Genomic DNA, 18,458 nt, shown 5'->3' on the forward strand with positions numbered 1-18,458 from the left:
AGAACAGTGTTTAGAACTGGCTTGTTCTCTTGTAATCATCAAGTCCCACACAAGAAAGAAAAACGACATAGTTCCTCTTCTAAAGTTTTCAGCTGAGAAACATTTAACAGTCTCTTCCTCTCTGCCCCTGTCCACTGGATGAGAAAACAGGCTCCCTTCTCCCTGGGATGATGTCAGGCTGGTGAATTCCCGCAGCCGGGAGCATATTACCAAAGCTGCCAGGCAGCAAAGGCTCCTGGGGGTTAGTGACAGCTGAAGGGACCCACTCTGCAATCGGACCAGACAGAGCAACAGACCCAAGAGACCAATTTTCCAGTCCCTCCTCAGAGCACCTCCCCAAATTACAAGCTGCCCAAAGGCACCCAGCCAAGATGTAGAAGGATCAGAATCCCACCCAGGTCTTGTCTAATTCCAGAGCCCCTTGTGCTGGTGAGCCCTCTAAGTGGAAGGGTGGCTTTAGCCCAGCTGGGGAGAGCTATGGAGGCAGGTAAGTGAGAGGCAGGGATACTGCCTCGCCACCTTCATCTCTCTAGGGTAGGAAGCACCTCCCCAGGGACCCCTGACTCGCCGGAGCCAAAACTACTTTTACAGTTAAGAAGGCAACACAGGATGCTGGTCAGCTGTCTGGCTTCACAGCCTGGCCCCTAACTGTAGAACTTTGGGCAAGCTACTTCATAGGGTTGTTAGGAGGATTAAATGAGTTAATACATGGAAAAGCGCTTACAGGGTACCTAGCACCTAGTAAGTGCTCCCCAAAGCTAACCACTGTTATTATCATCAACAGAGAATGACCGTGGGCCACACTGTTAATAGTGCTTACCTTTGGGGTATGGGACTGGGCATAGAAGGAAACGTCTTTAACTTCTGCTCTGTTTGTTTATTTATTGATTTAATCATTTCATAATATGTGTGTGTTACTTTTCTAATTAAAAAAAAAAAAGTCCTAGTTTAAAATTTTTAAATTAACACAGAAAAAAACATTCCTCGGAAAGTTTCAGCACTTCTTGGCATTTTATGTTCCTCAAAGGAGATAAAGAGGAACTGGGAGCCTGGAGTTGCCAAATAACTGATTCACTCATTTATTTTACAAATATTAATGGAGTGCCAGGCACTGTTCCAGCTGCTGGGGATTTAGGGGGAACAAGAAAGATAATCTCTGCCCTTCTGGAGTTTCCATTCTACCTGATCTTCATTAATCCCCTCTGCCACACTCAAGGATGAGGAATTCACCGAGAGGCCAACCAAGATGGCCCAGCCAGGGGAAGTCACTTGCCCTGCAGCCCACAGCTGGAAGCAGGGCTACAATCTTCAGGGCCCAGCTGTTTCGACCGCTGCCCAAGAGGGCAGGTCTGTGGATGCAAGTTTGGGGCTGAGGTCCACAAGAGGAGAGAAAAAAGATGAACGAGGAGGTCTGTATAGCCACACTCAAAGCTTCATTCTGCGTTACTGTACACACCTGTGGTGGAGGAAGGGCAATGGATGCAGGCTAAAGTGGAGACCCAGATCACGGAGTCAGGCATCAGTGAGGCTCAGGTTCCCCCAACTCAGACTCAGACCTGAGTTCCATCCATGGAGGTCCCCATGCACCTCTGCCCCCAAAGCCCCCAGTTGTTGGGCCTCAGCTCTAGGGTAGGCAGGAGATCCTGGCCTCTCCTTAAACGCCTTCCCAAATTCACCTGCCAGAGTCTGAATTGAAGGGCAGAGCTGGTCCCCTTCAGCCCCCAAATTCACTCCACTGGCCTCCCTGAGACAAGAACCTGAGTTCCCTGGGCTGGGATTAGGAATAGTGTCCCCAGATGCTCCCATCCTCCCCAGGGCACCCAAGTATCCCACCCCTATCAGTGCCAGCCCAGGCAGAGGAGCCTGCCTCCCCCCAACACCCCCACTCTGGTGGCAATGGTGACTGACAGAAAGCCTGTGGCCTCAGCCAAAGCACGGAGGACGATCCCGCACCTGGTTGGTCAGACTGGCCCAGGACCTGGTAGCTCCTTGTGACCCTCTCCAGGGAGGGGCTCTCCATTCCCAGGCCTGCCCAGTCAGGAGCATAGAGGGAGGCAGGAAGAGCACAAAGGAGTGAACGGTTCCCGGAGTCTATGATCCCGACACACACAAATGAACATGGACCAGAAATGGTCAGAGATCTAGAGACATACCAAGGAGAAACCAGGAGAGAGACACACACAGGAGCAGAGACTTTGTGAGAAACACTGGGGCGGAGACCAGAGGCTGAGACCCACGCAAACGAGTGATCTAGAGGAAAACACACGGCAGTGACCTCAACGGATCCACACACCAGCCTCGGAAACACCCCCAAACCCCGGCGAGCCACAGTCCCACAGCGCATCTCCCCAACAGAAGGCCGCTCGTACAGTGCGGGCGAGACGCGCCGAGCCCCAGGCGCGGAGCGGGCCGGGGACTCGCGTACAGGACGCACTCGGGGACCGGGGAGCGCCGGGCAAGAAGCGCACACAAAGAGACAGCCTGGCCAGCCCAAGCAGGCTCCGCCCGTCCGCTTCGTGGCTCCAGACCACCCCCCAACCCGAGCGCTCGCCCCAGATCCACACACAGAGACACACACCCCACCCGCACGCCCCGGGACCCCGCCCCGCCGCGCCCCAACCCGGCCCGGCCGCCCGGGCGCGCGGCGCTCACCAGCTGCAGGCAGCAGAAGGCGACCAGCGTGCAGCGCCCGCTGCACTTGCCCATGGCTCCGGGGGCCGCGCGCGCCGTTCGCCGCGGCGCCCCTCTAGCTCGGCGGCCGCCGCCTCCTCCGCGCCGCGCGGGCTCCGCGTCCTCCCAGCTGGGCGCCCCGGGCGGCGGGACCGGGCGCCTAGGGCCGGGCCCGGGAGCGCCGGGTCCTCAGGGCTGCGGCCGGCCGCTCACGCTCGGAGTCCATGGTCCGTCCGCACGCGCGCCGGTTCTGCCGCGCCTCCTTTGTCTGGCCGGCCGGCCGCCAGGCGCGCCTCCCGCCCCGGGGCGGCTGGCGGGGAGCGCGGAGCGGGGAGCGCAGGCACCGAGCGCGGCGCAGCGCACAGCAGCACTGCCCAGCAGGGGCAGCCGCCCGGGCGCTCGGCGGCCGCGGCTTCCCGGCCCCACCACGTGGCTCCGCCGCCGCCGCCGCCTAGAGGTTGAGAAGGAGGGAAAGAGGGGAGGGAAGAGGAGGGGAGGAGAGGGGTGGGGCGGGGCGGCCGAGGAAGCGGAGGGAGGGGAGAAGGGGGAGGGAAGCGGAGAGCAGGGGCGAGAGGCAGGAGTGAAGTGGGAAGAGTGCAGGCTTGGGGACTGATGGCCCTGGGTCAAACCCAGCTTCACTGCTCACTCGCTGTGTGACCTTGGGCAAATCACGTCACCTCTCTGGGCCTCCGTTTTCCTAACAAAATAGGAATAATGACTGCTTCAGTGTTGCCACAAAGATGAAATGCAGTTGGGTGAATAAAGCACTTAGCTCTGTGCCTGGCCTCCCGAGGGTGCTGGAGCATTCCTCTGTCCACCTTGTCTCTAGGGCCCGGCGGCTCCAACCTTGGCCCTCTACTTCCACTCCACTTCCCAGATCTGCTCCCCATCCCAGCCTCCCTCCTGAGTTCTTCCTTCCCTCTTTTCTTCTACTGGCATTTATTGAGCCCGAGTGACTACATACACGCCCCTGGGAGCCCTATGATCCAGAGGTGAGCCCTGCAGCACTGTTCCAGAACCCACTGAGCTTCCCAGGCCAGGGAACAGGCAACCCCCAGGGGCATAAGCAGGAGATGCCTGATGGCAGCGGTCTGCCCAGGGGGCTGTGGCCAGCCCCTCACCCAGGCTGCAGTGGGGAGGGAGTCAGGAAGGGCTTGCCAGTAGAAGACTGCCTTCTTCAAGGCGCCCCCTCCAAAAGCATTCAAGCTCTCAAACACATCCCCAGTCCACTGAATCATCCCAGCCCCCCTCCTAACTTCTTATATAGGGATTAGCATCACTCAGATGGGAATCCCTGCGGCATCCTCCCAGCTCCTCTATCCCATCTGATCTGTCATTACATTCTGTGGACTTACCTTCCAGCTGTTATCTATGAAATATCTACTACCTACCAGGCTCTCCACTGGGGATAAGGGGATGAACCAGTCCTGCACTCACTGAGAGAATAGTCTAGTGAGGAATTATTAAAACCAGAAAACATGCAAATAAATAATGATAAATTCTGATGAGTGCCTTAAAGGATAACAAAAAGTGAAAGAATAAGGGGGCCATAACTCAGGTCCAGAGACCAGGAAAGGCCTCCTTGAGGACGTGTCATTGATACTGAGAAGACAGTAGGAGGGAAGGAGAAGCCAAGGCCTGGAGAATAGTGTTCTGGCAGAAGAAACAATGTTTCTTTTCTTTTCCTTCCTCTCAGCTCTCACTGGCCCTCTGGACTCAGAAAACAGTATGACACAGATTAAGACCCATAGTTCTGGACCCAAGCAGCTTGGGTTCCAGTTCCAGCACTGCCACTTATGCCCTGTTTACAGAGTAAGCACTCAAATGCATGATTTCTCCTAGGACTGATGACATAACTTGTGGGGGCCAGTGCAAAATGAAAATGCAAGACTCCTTAAGGCTCATTAGGAAGGAAGACACAGCAGACCATAAAACCAAGCACAGGGAGGGCCTTGCGTGACTGCAGAGGACACATGCCCCTGAAGCCAGTCGTGTTTTCTCCCTGGAGTGTCAGAATGGTCTCTTCACTGGTCTCCTTCCTCCACCCACTTGTCAGCCGCCACTTTTATTTATTTTATTTTTTGCCACTTAGTTGTGCTTTTTTTTTTTTTCTTCTTTTAACTGCGTCGTGCGGCATGTGGGATCCTAGTTCCCCAACCAGGGATCAAACCCGTGCCCCCCGCATTTGAAGCTCTGAGTCTTAACCACTGGACCGCCAGGGAAGTCCCAACCACTTAGTATTTTAAAACACACAGAATATTCGCAGAGTTGAAATTATGGGGGGTGGGATGAATTGGGAGATTGGGATTGACATATATACACTACTATGTATAAAATAGAGAACTAATGAGAACCTGCTGTATAGCTCAGGGAACTCTACTCAGTGCTCTGTGGTGACCTAACTGGGAAGGAAATCTAAAAAAGAGTGGAGATATATATATACGTATAACTGATTCACTTTGCTGCACAGCAGAAACTAACACAACATTGTAAAGCAACTATACCCCAATAAAAATTAATTAAAAAATTTAAAAAAAGGAGATTATATGAGCTGAGGTTTTTCACCTGGAATAATAAGCTGAGATAACAGTGGGAACTTTTCTCAGCCATGCTTGGCGAGTAACAGCTGTGTCCAACCAGGTTCCATGACTAGACAGGCCTCCAGGAGTCTGTGAAGTCCCTGAAATAATATGCAAATCTTCATCTGAGCAGATGTGTCATTTTCTGGGGAGAGGGTCCACAGGTTTCATCAAATTCTCCAAAGAGTGTATTTCCCACAAAAGAATAAGAACCAGCCCCGCAAAGTCTCAGCCCAGATGTAACAGTTCTCTAGGAGATCCTCTTTAGGGCCTCTTCCACACAGAGCGTCTGCCAGTTCCCTCTGTGACACTAACAATGCAATTCAGTAATAATAACCATCATAGCTCCCATTTACTGAGTGCTTACTCTAAGCCAGGTACTTGGCATACACTATCTCATTTAATCCTAAAAGCAGTGGATTCCACTGGGGCTGTGACCTGCCTTTGCCAGGCTCTTGGCTGTACCACATCGTGCCTGTGACACCCTGTTCCAGGGCCAGGCTGACTCACTCTTAAGTTTGTCCTATGGGACCAGGAATGATGGCCTGACATCAGCAGAACTAGCCTCTGCCCCTGGGTCATTCCGTTTAGTCGAAGTCTTGCCCACACCACACACACACAGCATGCCATCTCTCACTTCCATGATTTGCACGTGTACTTCTGTCTAGAATGCATCTCCCATCCAAATTTTCAGCCTGGAGGCCTCCTATTCAAATTTCAAATCTCAGCTCACCTGTCACTTCCCCCACCCAACCCAGACCTTCCTTAACACTCTGTGACCTCAAGGAGGCACCCTCCTTTGGGATCACATGTGGTCTGTGTTATCTCCGTGAGAGATTTTACTGGGATTTACTGTCCTTGTCTGATTTTGTTCCCCCAATAGACTGAGCTCTATGAAGACAGTGACTGTGTCATAAATTATCTCTATATCCCACAGGACTTGGATCACATCAGGAGTCAACAAATACGTGGTGAATGAATGATCTTCCTGCCTTGGGCCCTAGCATACCTTGTGCTCTCTTTACCACGGGGAAGTCCAGGATGCTAAGGGGGAAGGCAATCTAACTACAGGAAGAGAGAGAAACATCTTTGTCAAGAAACTGGGGATGTTAGGAGCTGAGGATGATGTCAGGAGGGGCTTGTAGTAGTCAACACAAAAGATGACTAACCCTTGGACTAGGGAAAGAATGTGGGGGAAATGAAGCAGGATTTAGAAATAAAGGACAGAGATGATTCAGAACATTCCCACGCTTCCTGAGTAAGAAGGCAGGATCATGGTCAGCCCTAGAGAGAGGCACATTAGGAGCTGCTGAAGCGAGGAAATTTCTGAGCTGTTACGTCCTTCCCTTGCCCTAAACCAAGCCAAGTCACCATGTCTGAATCTTCCACCATTAGTCCCTCTCTGGGTTAAAACACTAAAAGCTGAGAAAGTTCACTCATAAGATAGCAGAAATTAAATTAAACCTATTAATTTCTCCTTCCAAGTTAGCGGACTGAACGTGCTCCCTAATTATAGTTTGTGGGGTGTTTTCTGACACCAACCAATTCTCCAACACCAGCTGGTTGTCCAACAGTTCAATTCAATTCAATGCGGACACTACCCAGAGTTGGCGCAGACCCACAGCTTAAAGATTCAGTTCCACAAGACTGCCTCTACTTCACATGCTAGTTGCAAATCTCCAGCCAGCCCTACTTTTGACCAACCAGCTATAAATCAGGGGTCCCCATGACCTCCTCCTCAGGTTGGATAATTTGTTTGTGAACAGCTCACAGAACTCAGGAAGGTAGTTTACTTACATTTACTGGCTTATTATAAAGGATACAAATGAATAGCCAAAGAGGTCTATAGGGTGAGGTCTGGAAGGGTCCTGGGCACTTCTGTCTCTGTGGAGTAGGGGTGCACAACCCTCCCAGCTGGTTCACCTCCCTGGAAGCTGCTCTGGATCTCACTGTTCTAGAGCAGTTAAAGAGATTGGTCACCAGCTACCACCCCTCCTTCCTGGAGCTCAGTAGGAGGGGCTAAAAGGTTCGTCTCTAATCACTTGGTCTTTCTGGTGACCAGTCCCATCCTGAGTCTGTTGAGGGGTCTCATCCTAAGTCATCTCATTAGAATAAACTCAGGTGTGATCAAAAGGGACTCATGAATAACAAAAGACACGCCTATCACTGAGGACACTCCCAGAGTTTTAGGAGCTCTGTGCCAAGACTAGGGACAAAGACCTCATTATATCACAGTAGCTAACACCTCTTAAGCATTCTGTGCCAGGCACTGTTCTGAGCAACTTCTACGCATTAACGCATTAAATCTCACAGGAGCCCTCTGACGTGGGTACTATTATCACCACCGGCAGTTTCTAGGAGAGGGAACTGAGGCTCAGAGAGGTTAGATCACGTGCCTGGGGTCATACAACAAGGAAGTAGCAGAATCAGGATTTGATCCAGGAAGAACTACCTATACCATTCCTACTGCATTCCTTACGGATTTTGAACTTTAATTTTTTTAGCAGCAAACGCTTCTCTTCAAAAGAAATCATACATTTCTAAAACTGAAAAAATGTTGGACCACTCTGGTTTTGTGGAGAGAGGACTGGGAACCTGGTGTCTCAGCCTGCCCCTGCATCCTGTGAAGATCAGCCCCTCAAGCCAAAGTCCCTCAGGAGCAAAGTGAAAAAGCCACTGGCCTAGATGATCTGCAAAGTGCCTTTTCTGAAGAGGCGAGAGATAAAGAAAGGGAGAACCTGAATGGCAGAGAGGTTGAGTGAGTTCTGTAATGTCACACAGCATGTTAGGGCAGAGCTGGTTCTCAAGACCTCCGGGTAAGTTCCAATACTGTGTCAGGCACTGAGTTAGGAGCTTTGGAACCAAAGATGAAAAGGATAGGTGCCCCTGACAATCCTTGGGCTAAAAGCCTGAGGGTTAGCATACTGGCCAGCAGCATGACATCGTCCACTGCTTGTTTCCCTAAACCCAGCAACTTCACCCATTTGCTTTTCCTCTCTGGGCCCTGATGGCATCTGAGTTTGTGACTCTTGAGCCTGTGGGAGAGGCAGACATATAAACAGACAGTTATGAGTGATACATAGAAGGGCATAGTGCCTATGAGGTACAGAAATCAAATGGTGGAAAGAATGGCTAACTCTGCTTGGGAATAGGCAGTGATGGAACACTTCAGAGAAAGGATGATGCCTGAAATGTAGGCTGCCAGACAGAAAAAGAAGTGCAAGAAAAATTAAATAAATAAAAGAAAAAGAAGTGCAGACACAGAAGTATTTAACAGCAAGCTGTGTTCAGGAGCTATGACCCCTTCTCTTTAATTTCTGCGCATACTTTTTACTGCTTGTCACCTCCTTCCTGCCACCACCCCTGTCCAACCAACTTCCTTCAAATCTTAAAAGGAAAAATATTTCTAAGAAAGAATGGTTGAGGGACTTCCCTGGTGGTCCGGTGGTAAAGAATCCTCCTTACAATGCAGGGGACACGGGTTCGATCCCTGGACAGGGAACTAAGATCCCACATGCCGTGGGGCAACCAAGCCCACACGCCACAACTACCGAGCTCGCGCGCCTCAACTAGAGAGCCTGAGTGCCGCAAACTACAGAGCCCACGCACCCTGGAGCCTGCGCGCCACAACTAGAGAGAAAACCCGCACGCCACAACTAGAGAGAAGCCCACGCGCCGCAACGAAAGATCCTGCATGCCTCAACAAAGATCCCACGTGCTGCAATTAAGACCCGATGCAGCCAAAAATAAATGAAATAAATAAATAATAAATAAATCTTTAAAAAAAATGGTTGAGAATAAAGGAATAGGAAGAACAGGGTGTATATGAATGGGCAGGGTCTAGGTCAGGAAACCCTAAACAGCTCTGATGGCAGGCAGTAAAGCTTGTAGAAAGTTGACTTTCCTTGTCTCGTTCCAGAATCCCTAGCACAGAATCTGCTGACAGCCAAGACAAATCTCCCTTTTCACTAGCCCTTAGCAGCTGCCTGGGCTTTCAGTTAAAGTCGGCCCTCAGGCCAGCTGAGCTGGGGACTTTGAGATGGCAGGAGGCCCTCTCCAATCGGCCCCATACTTCGCTGGGCCTTTATTATGCTGCACTGGGCTTGCCCAAGGGCCAGCTGGGGATAGGAAGACAGATGGGGTCAGCTCAGGCCTGGCCACTCCAGCAGGTCCCAAATGCCCTGATAGGATTCTCAACCCCCTGCTGGCTCCCCACCCCCTTATCATTTTCCATAAGCCCTGACTGACCCAGACATCCTTTCACGGCCAACAATTCACTGAATCCTAAAATTACCATCTTAAGAGTCTGAGGTAAATGGCATGTAAAATCATAGAACAATGGTGTTGGAAAAGACCACAGAGGTCCTCTAATTGAGTGGCTCCCAGATATTAGTGTGCAGACCACTTGCATCTGAATCAGGGCCCCACACCAGTTCAACTCCAGCAAAATCTCTGGAGGTGGGACCTGGCTACAGGTATTTAAAAAGTATACTCCCCAGGGATTCTGCTGAGCAGCTCTAACCCTCTAAATCAATTATAACGCAGGCATTCCTGTCAAATGGTCACCCAGCTTCTGCTTGTACATTCCAGAGAGGAGCACCTCTTGACCATTCTGTGTTTGGACAGCTCTGACTCAGCTGCTCTCTTTGTTGAGTGTAAGTCTGTCTTCTTATAATCCACTTGTCTTGGCTTTGCACTTTGAGGCTTCCCGGAATAAGAGCGTTTTCTCTTTTCCAGGGTAGTCTTTTGATGTTTGAAGATACTGATCTCATCTATCTCCCCTGGTTCCTACAACAGTTCCCTATAATGATTTTCTGAGAGGGTACCCAGAATCAAAAGCATCCTCAGGTGTGGTTGAGCTCCTGGGCAGAGTACTGAGAACTTTGCTGGCTTCCTTCCCATGGAACAAAGCCCAGAGCTGCCCCACCTGGCTTTTAGACTCTGCAATCTGGCTCCGACACTTTCCAAGGTTCCTACTCATCTGTCACTCCCCCAACATGCTGTTACCACCACCATGTGCTGTGTGTCATTTTTGATCGCACCAGGAGTTCTGGTGATCTGTGAAGTTGTCCAATATTCAGACTGTACTTACTCCCCTCCCAGCTCCCTCTTCTCCCCAATTTCCAATCTTCCTTTAAGATTCACTTAAAGTGTCATTTCCTCGGTAAAACTTTTTCTAATTTCTCCTGAGGCACTTCCTCCTAGTTTGTAGGTATACCTCCGACAGTATGTATTAGATTGAATTTGAATTGCTTATTCATGTTTCTAAAACAAGGACATGAGAAGACACAGAGCACAGATAAATATGGTACATCTTCCTGGAGTGTCAGTTTTACTTGGTGCTCAGTCATTTAAAACAATTATTAATGTAAAACAAGCACAGCTATATTATGAAGCAGCATACAAAACCACATACATTTAAGTAGTCAATTTCACTGGGGAAGAAGGTATGGGGGAATGTTCTAGATTAAGAGACAGTAGAGAGAATACCCCAAAGCATAAAACTTGATTCTAGATTGAAAAATTAGCTATAAAAGACATTTTTAATACTGGGGAAATTTTAATATGGTCATTAGATGGTATTATGGAATTGCTGTTAATTTTCTTAGATGCAGTAATGGATTGTGGCTATGAAAGAGAATGTTCTTAGGAGATAGATACCTGCTGGAGTATTTAGGAATATTTGGGAGTAAGGAATTATGATGTCTGCATCTTACTTTCAATAGTCATTGAAAGCTGTACATATACAATGTGTGTGTGAGAGACAGAGGAGAGATTATTGAATCTAGATGGAACATATACAGATACTCGCTATGTTAATCTTTCAATTTTTATGTTTGAAACTTTTCAAAAAGTTGAGAGGGGGGAATCATACATTTTATAGATTCAAGGTGAGATTTCAAAGTTATTAATTTCAGGAGTCCCTCCTGCTCCAGTTCATTCTCCTCTGCCATTAAGGCACTTACGGGGAAAAGTTTGAGAAGCCCTGATTTTTGTTTCCCTCCCCACTATTCTGCCCTGTGAGCCTTCAAAGATGAGGCTATGACTCAGTCATTTCTGTATTCTCGGAGCACAGCACAGGGCCCACCAGAGGCCTGTTGAATTAATGTTTCCTGAATGAGCAAAACCTCTAACTTAATATGCATGTGGCCTTGGTTAAACAGTATCTCTTTTCAGTTTCCCCTTCTGTAAAATGAGGTTGGACTAGATGACCTAACTACCTGTAAGGTCCTTTCTGGCTCTAGTATCTTTGGATGCTATACTTTGAAGGAAGATCAGAGGTCATTTTTCTGCACAAAGCCCCACAGTCAGTCAGGCAGAGATGACCACAGTAGATCAACCTCTGCTTCCTGGGCAAACTCCTAAGTTTCAGCTCAGCTGTGGGCACCGGGAGAAGTGTTCTTAAGTTCACACAGACCACATGTCAGAGCAGTGATTTCCTTGAGATCCAAGGGATGCCAGGAGAAGTCAACTTGGCTTTATGCTACCCTCCTGTCTATAGTTATAGCCATGGCTAACACTAGTGTCCTCAACTTAACTGCACATTGCAATCACCAGAGAAAGCTTTAAAAAATACTGATGTTTACCCTGGAGATTCTGATTTAATTGGTCTGGGGTATGATCTAAGCATCTGGATTTTTAAAGGCTCCTCAGGTGCTTCTAATGTGCATTCAAGGTTAAAAGTCACGAAGGTCTACACTGTGCTGATGGGGTAAGATCTCTAGCTGGGTTTTATGTCCTGGCTTTGCCACTTACTAGCTGGTTGATCTTAGGTGTTACATCTCTTTGGACATGTTGCCCCAAATGTGACAAGTGAGATAAAGCATGTAAGCCAAAAAGAACAGTTAAATAGTTAAGGACAACTATCACTGAATAAACAGGAGAAGCCTCTGTGGCTCTCCCAGGAAAGATGAAAGCTTTGAGTCTATGGAGCAGTGGTTCTCAAACTTGCATCAGAATCACGTGGAGGACTTGTTACACCGGAGTGCTGAACACTCTTTCCCCCAAAGTTTCTGATTCAGTAGGTCTCAGGCAGAGCACTTGAGTTTGCATTTCTAGCATGTTCTCAGATGTTGATGATGCTGCAGTTCCAGAGACCACACTTTGAGAATCACTGCTCTAGAGCAAAGTTTCTCAACAGCAACACTAGTGACATTTTGGAGCACCTACTTCTTTGAGCATCCCTGGCCTCTACTCACTAGATGTGCATAGCATCCCTCGAGTTGTGACCATCGAAAATGTCTCCAGACATTGTCAAATGTCCCTTAGGCAGCAAAATTGTGCAGAGTTGAGAACTACTGCTCTAGAGCATATAATTTAAAGAAGAATCTAAGAGTGTAGGTGAGTTGCAGAGGCAAGTGAGGAAAAGAAGTTGAAACCTAGAAGAAAGGAGGAATTTGGGATAGCTCAGGGCTTGATGTGGAAAGGGTGGGTGCCCGGGTTTTTCAAAGGATCATTATGCGTCTGGGGTATAGAGACAATTGACCAGAGGGCAGAGGGCAGGCTCAGAGGTCAGACTTGGCTTTATTTGGTTCCACAGGATTAGTGGCTGTCTTTTAAGTCTGGCCCCTCCAACTGTCCTGGGACACAGCTGTCAAGCTCTAAAATCTCTTGGAAGAAATCCTGTCCTAACTCAAATGGCCTTCCCCTAAGGCTCAACTGCCTGCAGCCCCAAATTGCTCAGAGCTCTCTCTCTTACCTCCATCCACACCTTGAGATGTTAACAAGCAGCAGACTTCAGGTCTATCAGGAGAAACAAATAACTCTGTAGTTTTGCTGTGAAGAAGCAACTCTGTTAAGAGCCCTGACCTGTCCAAATCCACCTCCCTGACAATTCAGCTCACAAAACTTAACCACCCAGTGAAAAAAAGATTTGGCTCTTTAAGTGCCAATGGTATTAAGTGCTAGAGACTGGAAGTCATAAAGGGAAATTAACTGAAAACCAGAGATGGCATTACTCATTCGGGAGCAATCTCTCTCTCCCAAAGTGAGAATACAATTTGCACCCTCTAGGGATGTTTTATACTCAAATCTTTATTCCCCAGGCTAGGGCCTCTATTCCCTACAAATTCTAAGTGGTGTTGCTATTTCCTGCTAATGGGTTTCTACCCAGGCTTTGAAGAAGGCACTTGGGAGGAGTGAAGAGGCTGAGGTTAGAGGAAAGCCCTTGCAGCCTCCAGGGCCTTGGTTCTTCCCAATCACTGCCAAGTTCTCAAGGGATTGATAGGCTTTTAAAAGTGCAGCGTCAAAGTTCAAGCCTTGTTTTACCCCAAGCCAAGAAAGATGAGGGTGTGTGTGGGGGACCGGACTAATTGTGAGGTATGTAGACCGGGTATTTATAAGGGATTAGGGAGTAAACTGTGATTGTGGTAGAGGCGTGAAAAGTGGCTTGCAAACTATCTTTGGCCAAGTCTCTTCTGGTTACAGGCATAACCATATCTATAATTATTGCTTAGGTCTGAAAGCTGAGTCACCATTCCTTTTGAAGGTCTCACTCTACTTAGTATAAGGTTCTAAGCATTCCTGCAGTAAAGGAATGCTATTTCACTTTATTTAACCCAGTCTTTCCTGAACTTATGTGAGCATGGGATCTTTATGCCCAAAGTACCTAAGATACCTGGGAAACAGTGTTCTGTGGAATACACTTTAGGAAACCTCAACCTATAAGATAAATCATAGTACAAGCTCTCCAGCATTTCACTCCTACTTAATTTAGCCCCATCACTAACCATGCTGAAGTTCTTTTGGTTCATGAAAACACACCAAGCTTTCAAGCTTGTGCCTGCTGTTTCTTAGAATGCACATGTTTTTTTGCCCACTGGCAAAGTCCTACTCATTCTCTAAGTCCCAATCTAAGGATAAAGAATCTGTGAAACTTCCTTAACTCCCAGGAACAATAAAGTGCTTTCCATTTCCAGTGTAAAGTGAATAAACTTTATACTTTATTCACTGTACTAAAAGTAATTGATTTGACAGGTTTATCACCCTGCTGGTTCCTTCATTAATGAGTTAAGTCTTGGACATGTGCTCACTTAAAACTATCCTCTTGGGCTTCCCTGGTGGCGCAGTGGTTGAGAGTCCACCTGCCGATGCAGGGGACACAGGTTCGTGCCCTGGTCCAGGAAGATCCCACATGCCGCGGAGCGGCTGGGCCCGTAAGCCACGGCCGCTGAGCCTGTGCATCCGGAGCCTGTGCTCTGCAACGGGAGAGGCCACAACAGTGAGGCCCGCGTACCGCAAAAAACCAAAAACAAAAACAAAACTATCCTACTTACTTTTACTTACTTACTTACTTACTTATTTATTTATTTATTTTGGCTGTGTTGCATCTTCGTTTCTGTGCGAGGGCCTTCCCTAGTTGTGGCAAGCGGGGGCCACTCTTCATCGCGGTGCGGGCCTCTCACCGTCGCGGCCTCTCCCGTCGCGGAGCACAGGCTCCAGACGCGCAGGCTCAGCAGTCGTGGCCCACGGGTCTAGTTGCTCCGCGGCATGTGGGATCCCCCCAGACCAGGGCCCGAACCTGTGTCCCCTGCACCAGGAGGCAGACTCCCAACCACTGCGCCACCAGGGAAGCCCCCTCTTTCTTTTATAACTTAAGTAGATGATTCAGTTTGTGAGCTAAAAGTATAAAACCAAACACGTTCAGAACAGGTTGGAGGTGTGAAGACCTCTGTGTTGAGGTAGGAGATTCAGAAAAGACACACTGCGCTCCCCAGTGCCAGATGGGATTCATCAGTGCTGATCTGTGTGCCGGGCAGAGTCACCCCGTGAGCCAGAGACAGTACCTGTCGTGGGGGTAGAAGGCAACTAATAGCATTTCTTTCTTTTTTTTTGTCACGGTACGCGGGCCTCTCACTGTTGTGGCCTCTCCCGTTGCGGAGCACAGGCTCCGGACGCGCAGGCCCAGCGGCCATGGCTCATGGGCCCAGCTGCTCCGCAGCATGTGGGATCTTCCCGGACCAGGGCACGAACCCACGTCCCCTGCATCGGCAGGCGGACTCTCAACCACTGCGCCACCAGGGAAGCCCAATAGCATTTCTTAATGCCTGTCAGTTTAAGACAGACAAGCAAAATGATAAAAAAAAGTCTTAGACAATGTCATGGCCCAGCAGCACCAAAACTTTCTCACATTCCTTTTGAGTTGAGTTTGATACAGCATTCCAGCCAATGCTATTGCTACCAGCTGAGAATGCCCCAAATCTGCCCACTTCAGGAAACCGGAGGGTAGGGACTGCTGCTCAGAAAAGTGCTTTTGGCAGGAGGCAGAGTAGACACAGACTATGTTCAGCTTCTTGGAAGTTTAAATGAACTGTATGTATCCCCTGGCCATGTCATGCTCTGCTAAGATTTACAGTGGTCAAGCCTCAAAGAAAAGACAGCAATAAATCCAATCCACATGGCTCTTGTAAAAAGGCATCTATTTGGCTTTTAATACAAAATGAGTCAGAGAAACAAAGAAAGAAAATATCATACAAGTTATTGAGTTAAAAAAAAATCCCCAACGAATAAATTTTGGTCACATTCCCTGTCTTCAGCCTAAATTAGGAAACAGGAGACTATGCACCAACCAATGTGTGTCCCTTTGAAGAAACCTTACTTAAAAAAAAAAAAAAAAAAGAGGAAAAAAAAAATCAATCCCTGAAATCTGGCAGGTGGTTTTAAGAGGCCCCTGTAAGGTTGCCTTAATCATCCTGATGAAATAGGATACTGGGATACTTGTGGTTGCTGGAATATGGCCACCTCCTCCTTGTTTCTTGCTAGTAATGATCTTCATCTTAAGGGAGGATGCTAGCTTGGGCATCATTTGATGCCACTTATGCTGTCTGAGGTCTCAGGGTCAAGCAGCCTTGTGGAGTCTTCCATTCCATATCTTCACTGAATCTCTCCCATATATAGTCTCTTGTCACTGGATGCTGAGAGAACTGAGGTGAAAAGAACAAAGATAACTGGAAATAATGAAGGCTCAAGGAGACCTGGTGCTCAAGGACTCTTATGTTAAGAGGCAATTTTGGTATAAAAGAGCAATTAGATTTAGCTTAAATTCCTCTCCTCTTAAACACCATTCACAGGAAACTACAGTATAGTCTGACTTTTCAATACAAGTCCTCTCAAAACCATGAGGGTGGACTGTGCTATGGGAAATACATTATCAGGGTCTAAATCCTGATGTCCCTTGTCACTCAAACCTTAAGAAAAAGACCTTCTCAGTCATTCTAGAAGAGAAGAATCAATGTCTTTGTCAGTCATTTTGTAAACGTGCGTCCGCTTGGAGAAAGTTACATTTTCTCCTTAAATTCAAAGCTCATTATCTAGTTTAGCTAGCCAATAAAATGTTAAGTTGAAATTTATATCTGAACATTAAGAAACATCATTCTTTTATCCAACTACATCACTGAATCACAGACCTGAAGCAAGTAAACTCAAAAGAACTAGAAATAAACAGACTAACCAACCCCCCTTTGAGGTTAAGAAAATGGATCATTGCTCTTACCCTCACCACTTACAACAATGGTGAGACTGTCAAGGATACCCATAAAGACTGTTTGCATGGAAATTCACATAAAACAGACGCGCACCTCTGCCTCTGTATTCTTAGGGCTCTTTAGGGAGATCCCTTCACTTTCCCTTTCCCCACAGTCAGGACAGACTTACTGATGGGTTCGTCGGGGTGGAAAGCCACTTCATTGATGGAGCCAGCGTGGCCGGGTAGCTTATACAAAATCCTCCTGCTTGTGGTATCCCACACGTACACAAACCTGCAAGGTATCATGAAGAGCAAGGCTAAGGCCTCCCAGAACTGAGGATAGGGGAGAAGCATGGCTTTTTAAGGGAAATGGCAACAACCCTTTATTTATTCAATCCGTATTTACTGAACTGTGCTCTGACATTTAGAAACTAGGAATATAGATTTTAAATAAGGCATGGATCCTGCTCTTGAGCAACTGAGAGGAGAAACAGGAATAGCTAAAAATATCAGCATTACTGGTATTTTCAAACACAAGCTTCTGAAATAGGAAAGATCATGGAGAAGAAAGACAAACGGTTTTTCCTACAGATCCCACACAGAAATCTTCTTTAAAGAGCACCCAATATAATTAGGGTGTAGTTAACTTCATATGCACCTAGGAATGTCTTAAAGGTAACCCAACTCATGGCAGGTTGGGAGACTAGGCTGTAGATCCACCTGAACTTCTTAGTACTGTATTCAAATCACAGAGCCCACAGACGGGACAGGACATTTCTGCTATATAAACAAAACCCAACCATACACTTGATCCAAATCTTGCATTGAATTCATGGACAGAATGAATACTGAATTCATGGGAAGGGGCCAACAGAAACCAACTAGTCTAAACTCATTTTACAGAAAAGAAACCTAAGGTACAGTGACTTTTCCAAGGTTACACAGTTCATTAGTGGCTCAGTGGCAGAATTAAAATTAGAACTCCTAATATATTCCAGTATTCTTCTTTCTCTTACCACCCTCAAATACCTTGTGTCGCTTGCCATCCTCCACTCTCCCCCACCCCTGCCAAAAGAAGTTCCTTTGACCCTCAGCCTTGTTTGGGTCATTTTAAGCTGAAGGTAAAATAAATAGATATTATCTTCATATGACCATGCAAAGACAATCTGTTGGTAAATTTAAAAGGTTGGTGGTTTTCAAACAGGTTATACCAATTATTTACATATTTGTTTTGTTCAACCAACACCTAAAAGGGTACACTCATCAGCACTTGATTATAAAATACCTAGTTCAGAACATTACACTTTTGGTCTAAAATGCAAACAAACAAGAGCTTATTAATTACACTGTTTAGCTCACAAGGGCTAGGCTCCGTAGGAACTAATTAAAAGTTCCACGCAAGGTGGAAGAGAAGGAACACCATCTGTCTACAGACTCCCTGGCTCTAATGCTCATATTTTCCTCAGTGTCTTCTTTCTTGCCATGCGCAATAACTGTCCTCATTAATCAATCTAAGGCTATGTGGCCTACTGAAAAAGTGTGTAAGTTCTGGGTTCAAGTCTCAATGCAACTATTTAAGTTAAATAACCTCAGACATTCATTTAACTTCTCTGAGCTTCTCTTTCCTTAGTCAAATGATGGAGTAATGATGGAGACAATGTTGATCTCACAGCTTTGTTGAGAGAAATAATGAAATAATGTAGGCAAAGTGCCTGGCACACAGAATTAATGATAGCTATTGTTAT

At 47.5% G+C, this 18,458-nt stretch overlaps 2 protein-coding genes across 4 annotated transcripts in view; both read right to left on the minus strand.

Moving 5' to 3' along the window:
- NKAIN1 (sodium/potassium transporting ATPase interacting 1) overlaps nucleotides 1-3,118 on the minus strand; it is a 43,076-nt gene extending 39,958 nt beyond the window's left edge. Inside the window, exon 1 of one of the 3 annotated variants that reach the window (XM_060089342.1) lies at nucleotides 2,653-3,118. In XM_060089342.1, coding sequence (XP_059945325.1) covers nucleotides 2,653-2,706 — 54 coding nt within the window. In that variant the 5' untranslated portion in view covers nucleotides 2,707-3,118. Of the gene's footprint in view, nucleotides 1-2,153; nucleotides 2,175-2,652 lie in introns of those variants that run through there. The other 2 variants (XM_060089343.1, XM_060089345.1) reach the window with 2 other exon arrangements.
- A 12,549-nt stretch (nucleotides 3,119-15,667) lies between these two features.
- The window catches only part of SNRNP40 (small nuclear ribonucleoprotein U5 subunit 40), a 39,440-nt gene continuing 36,649 nt past the window's right edge, over nucleotides 15,668-18,458 (minus strand). The window contains exons 9-10 of the mRNA XM_060089346.1: nucleotides 16,902-17,005; nucleotides 15,668-16,171 (exon numbers count right to left, since the gene is read on the minus strand). Coding sequence (XP_059945329.1) covers nucleotides 16,122-16,171; nucleotides 16,902-17,005 — 154 coding nt within the window. The 3' untranslated portion in view covers nucleotides 15,668-16,121. The remainder of the gene's footprint in view (nucleotides 16,172-16,901; nucleotides 17,006-18,458) is intronic.

This window comes from Mesoplodon densirostris, chromosome 2 (assembly GCF_025265405.1).
Source record: "Mesoplodon densirostris isolate mMesDen1 chromosome 2, mMesDen1 primary haplotype, whole genome shotgun sequence".
Taxonomy (NCBI): domain Eukaryota; kingdom Metazoa; phylum Chordata; class Mammalia; order Artiodactyla; family Ziphiidae; genus Mesoplodon; species Mesoplodon densirostris.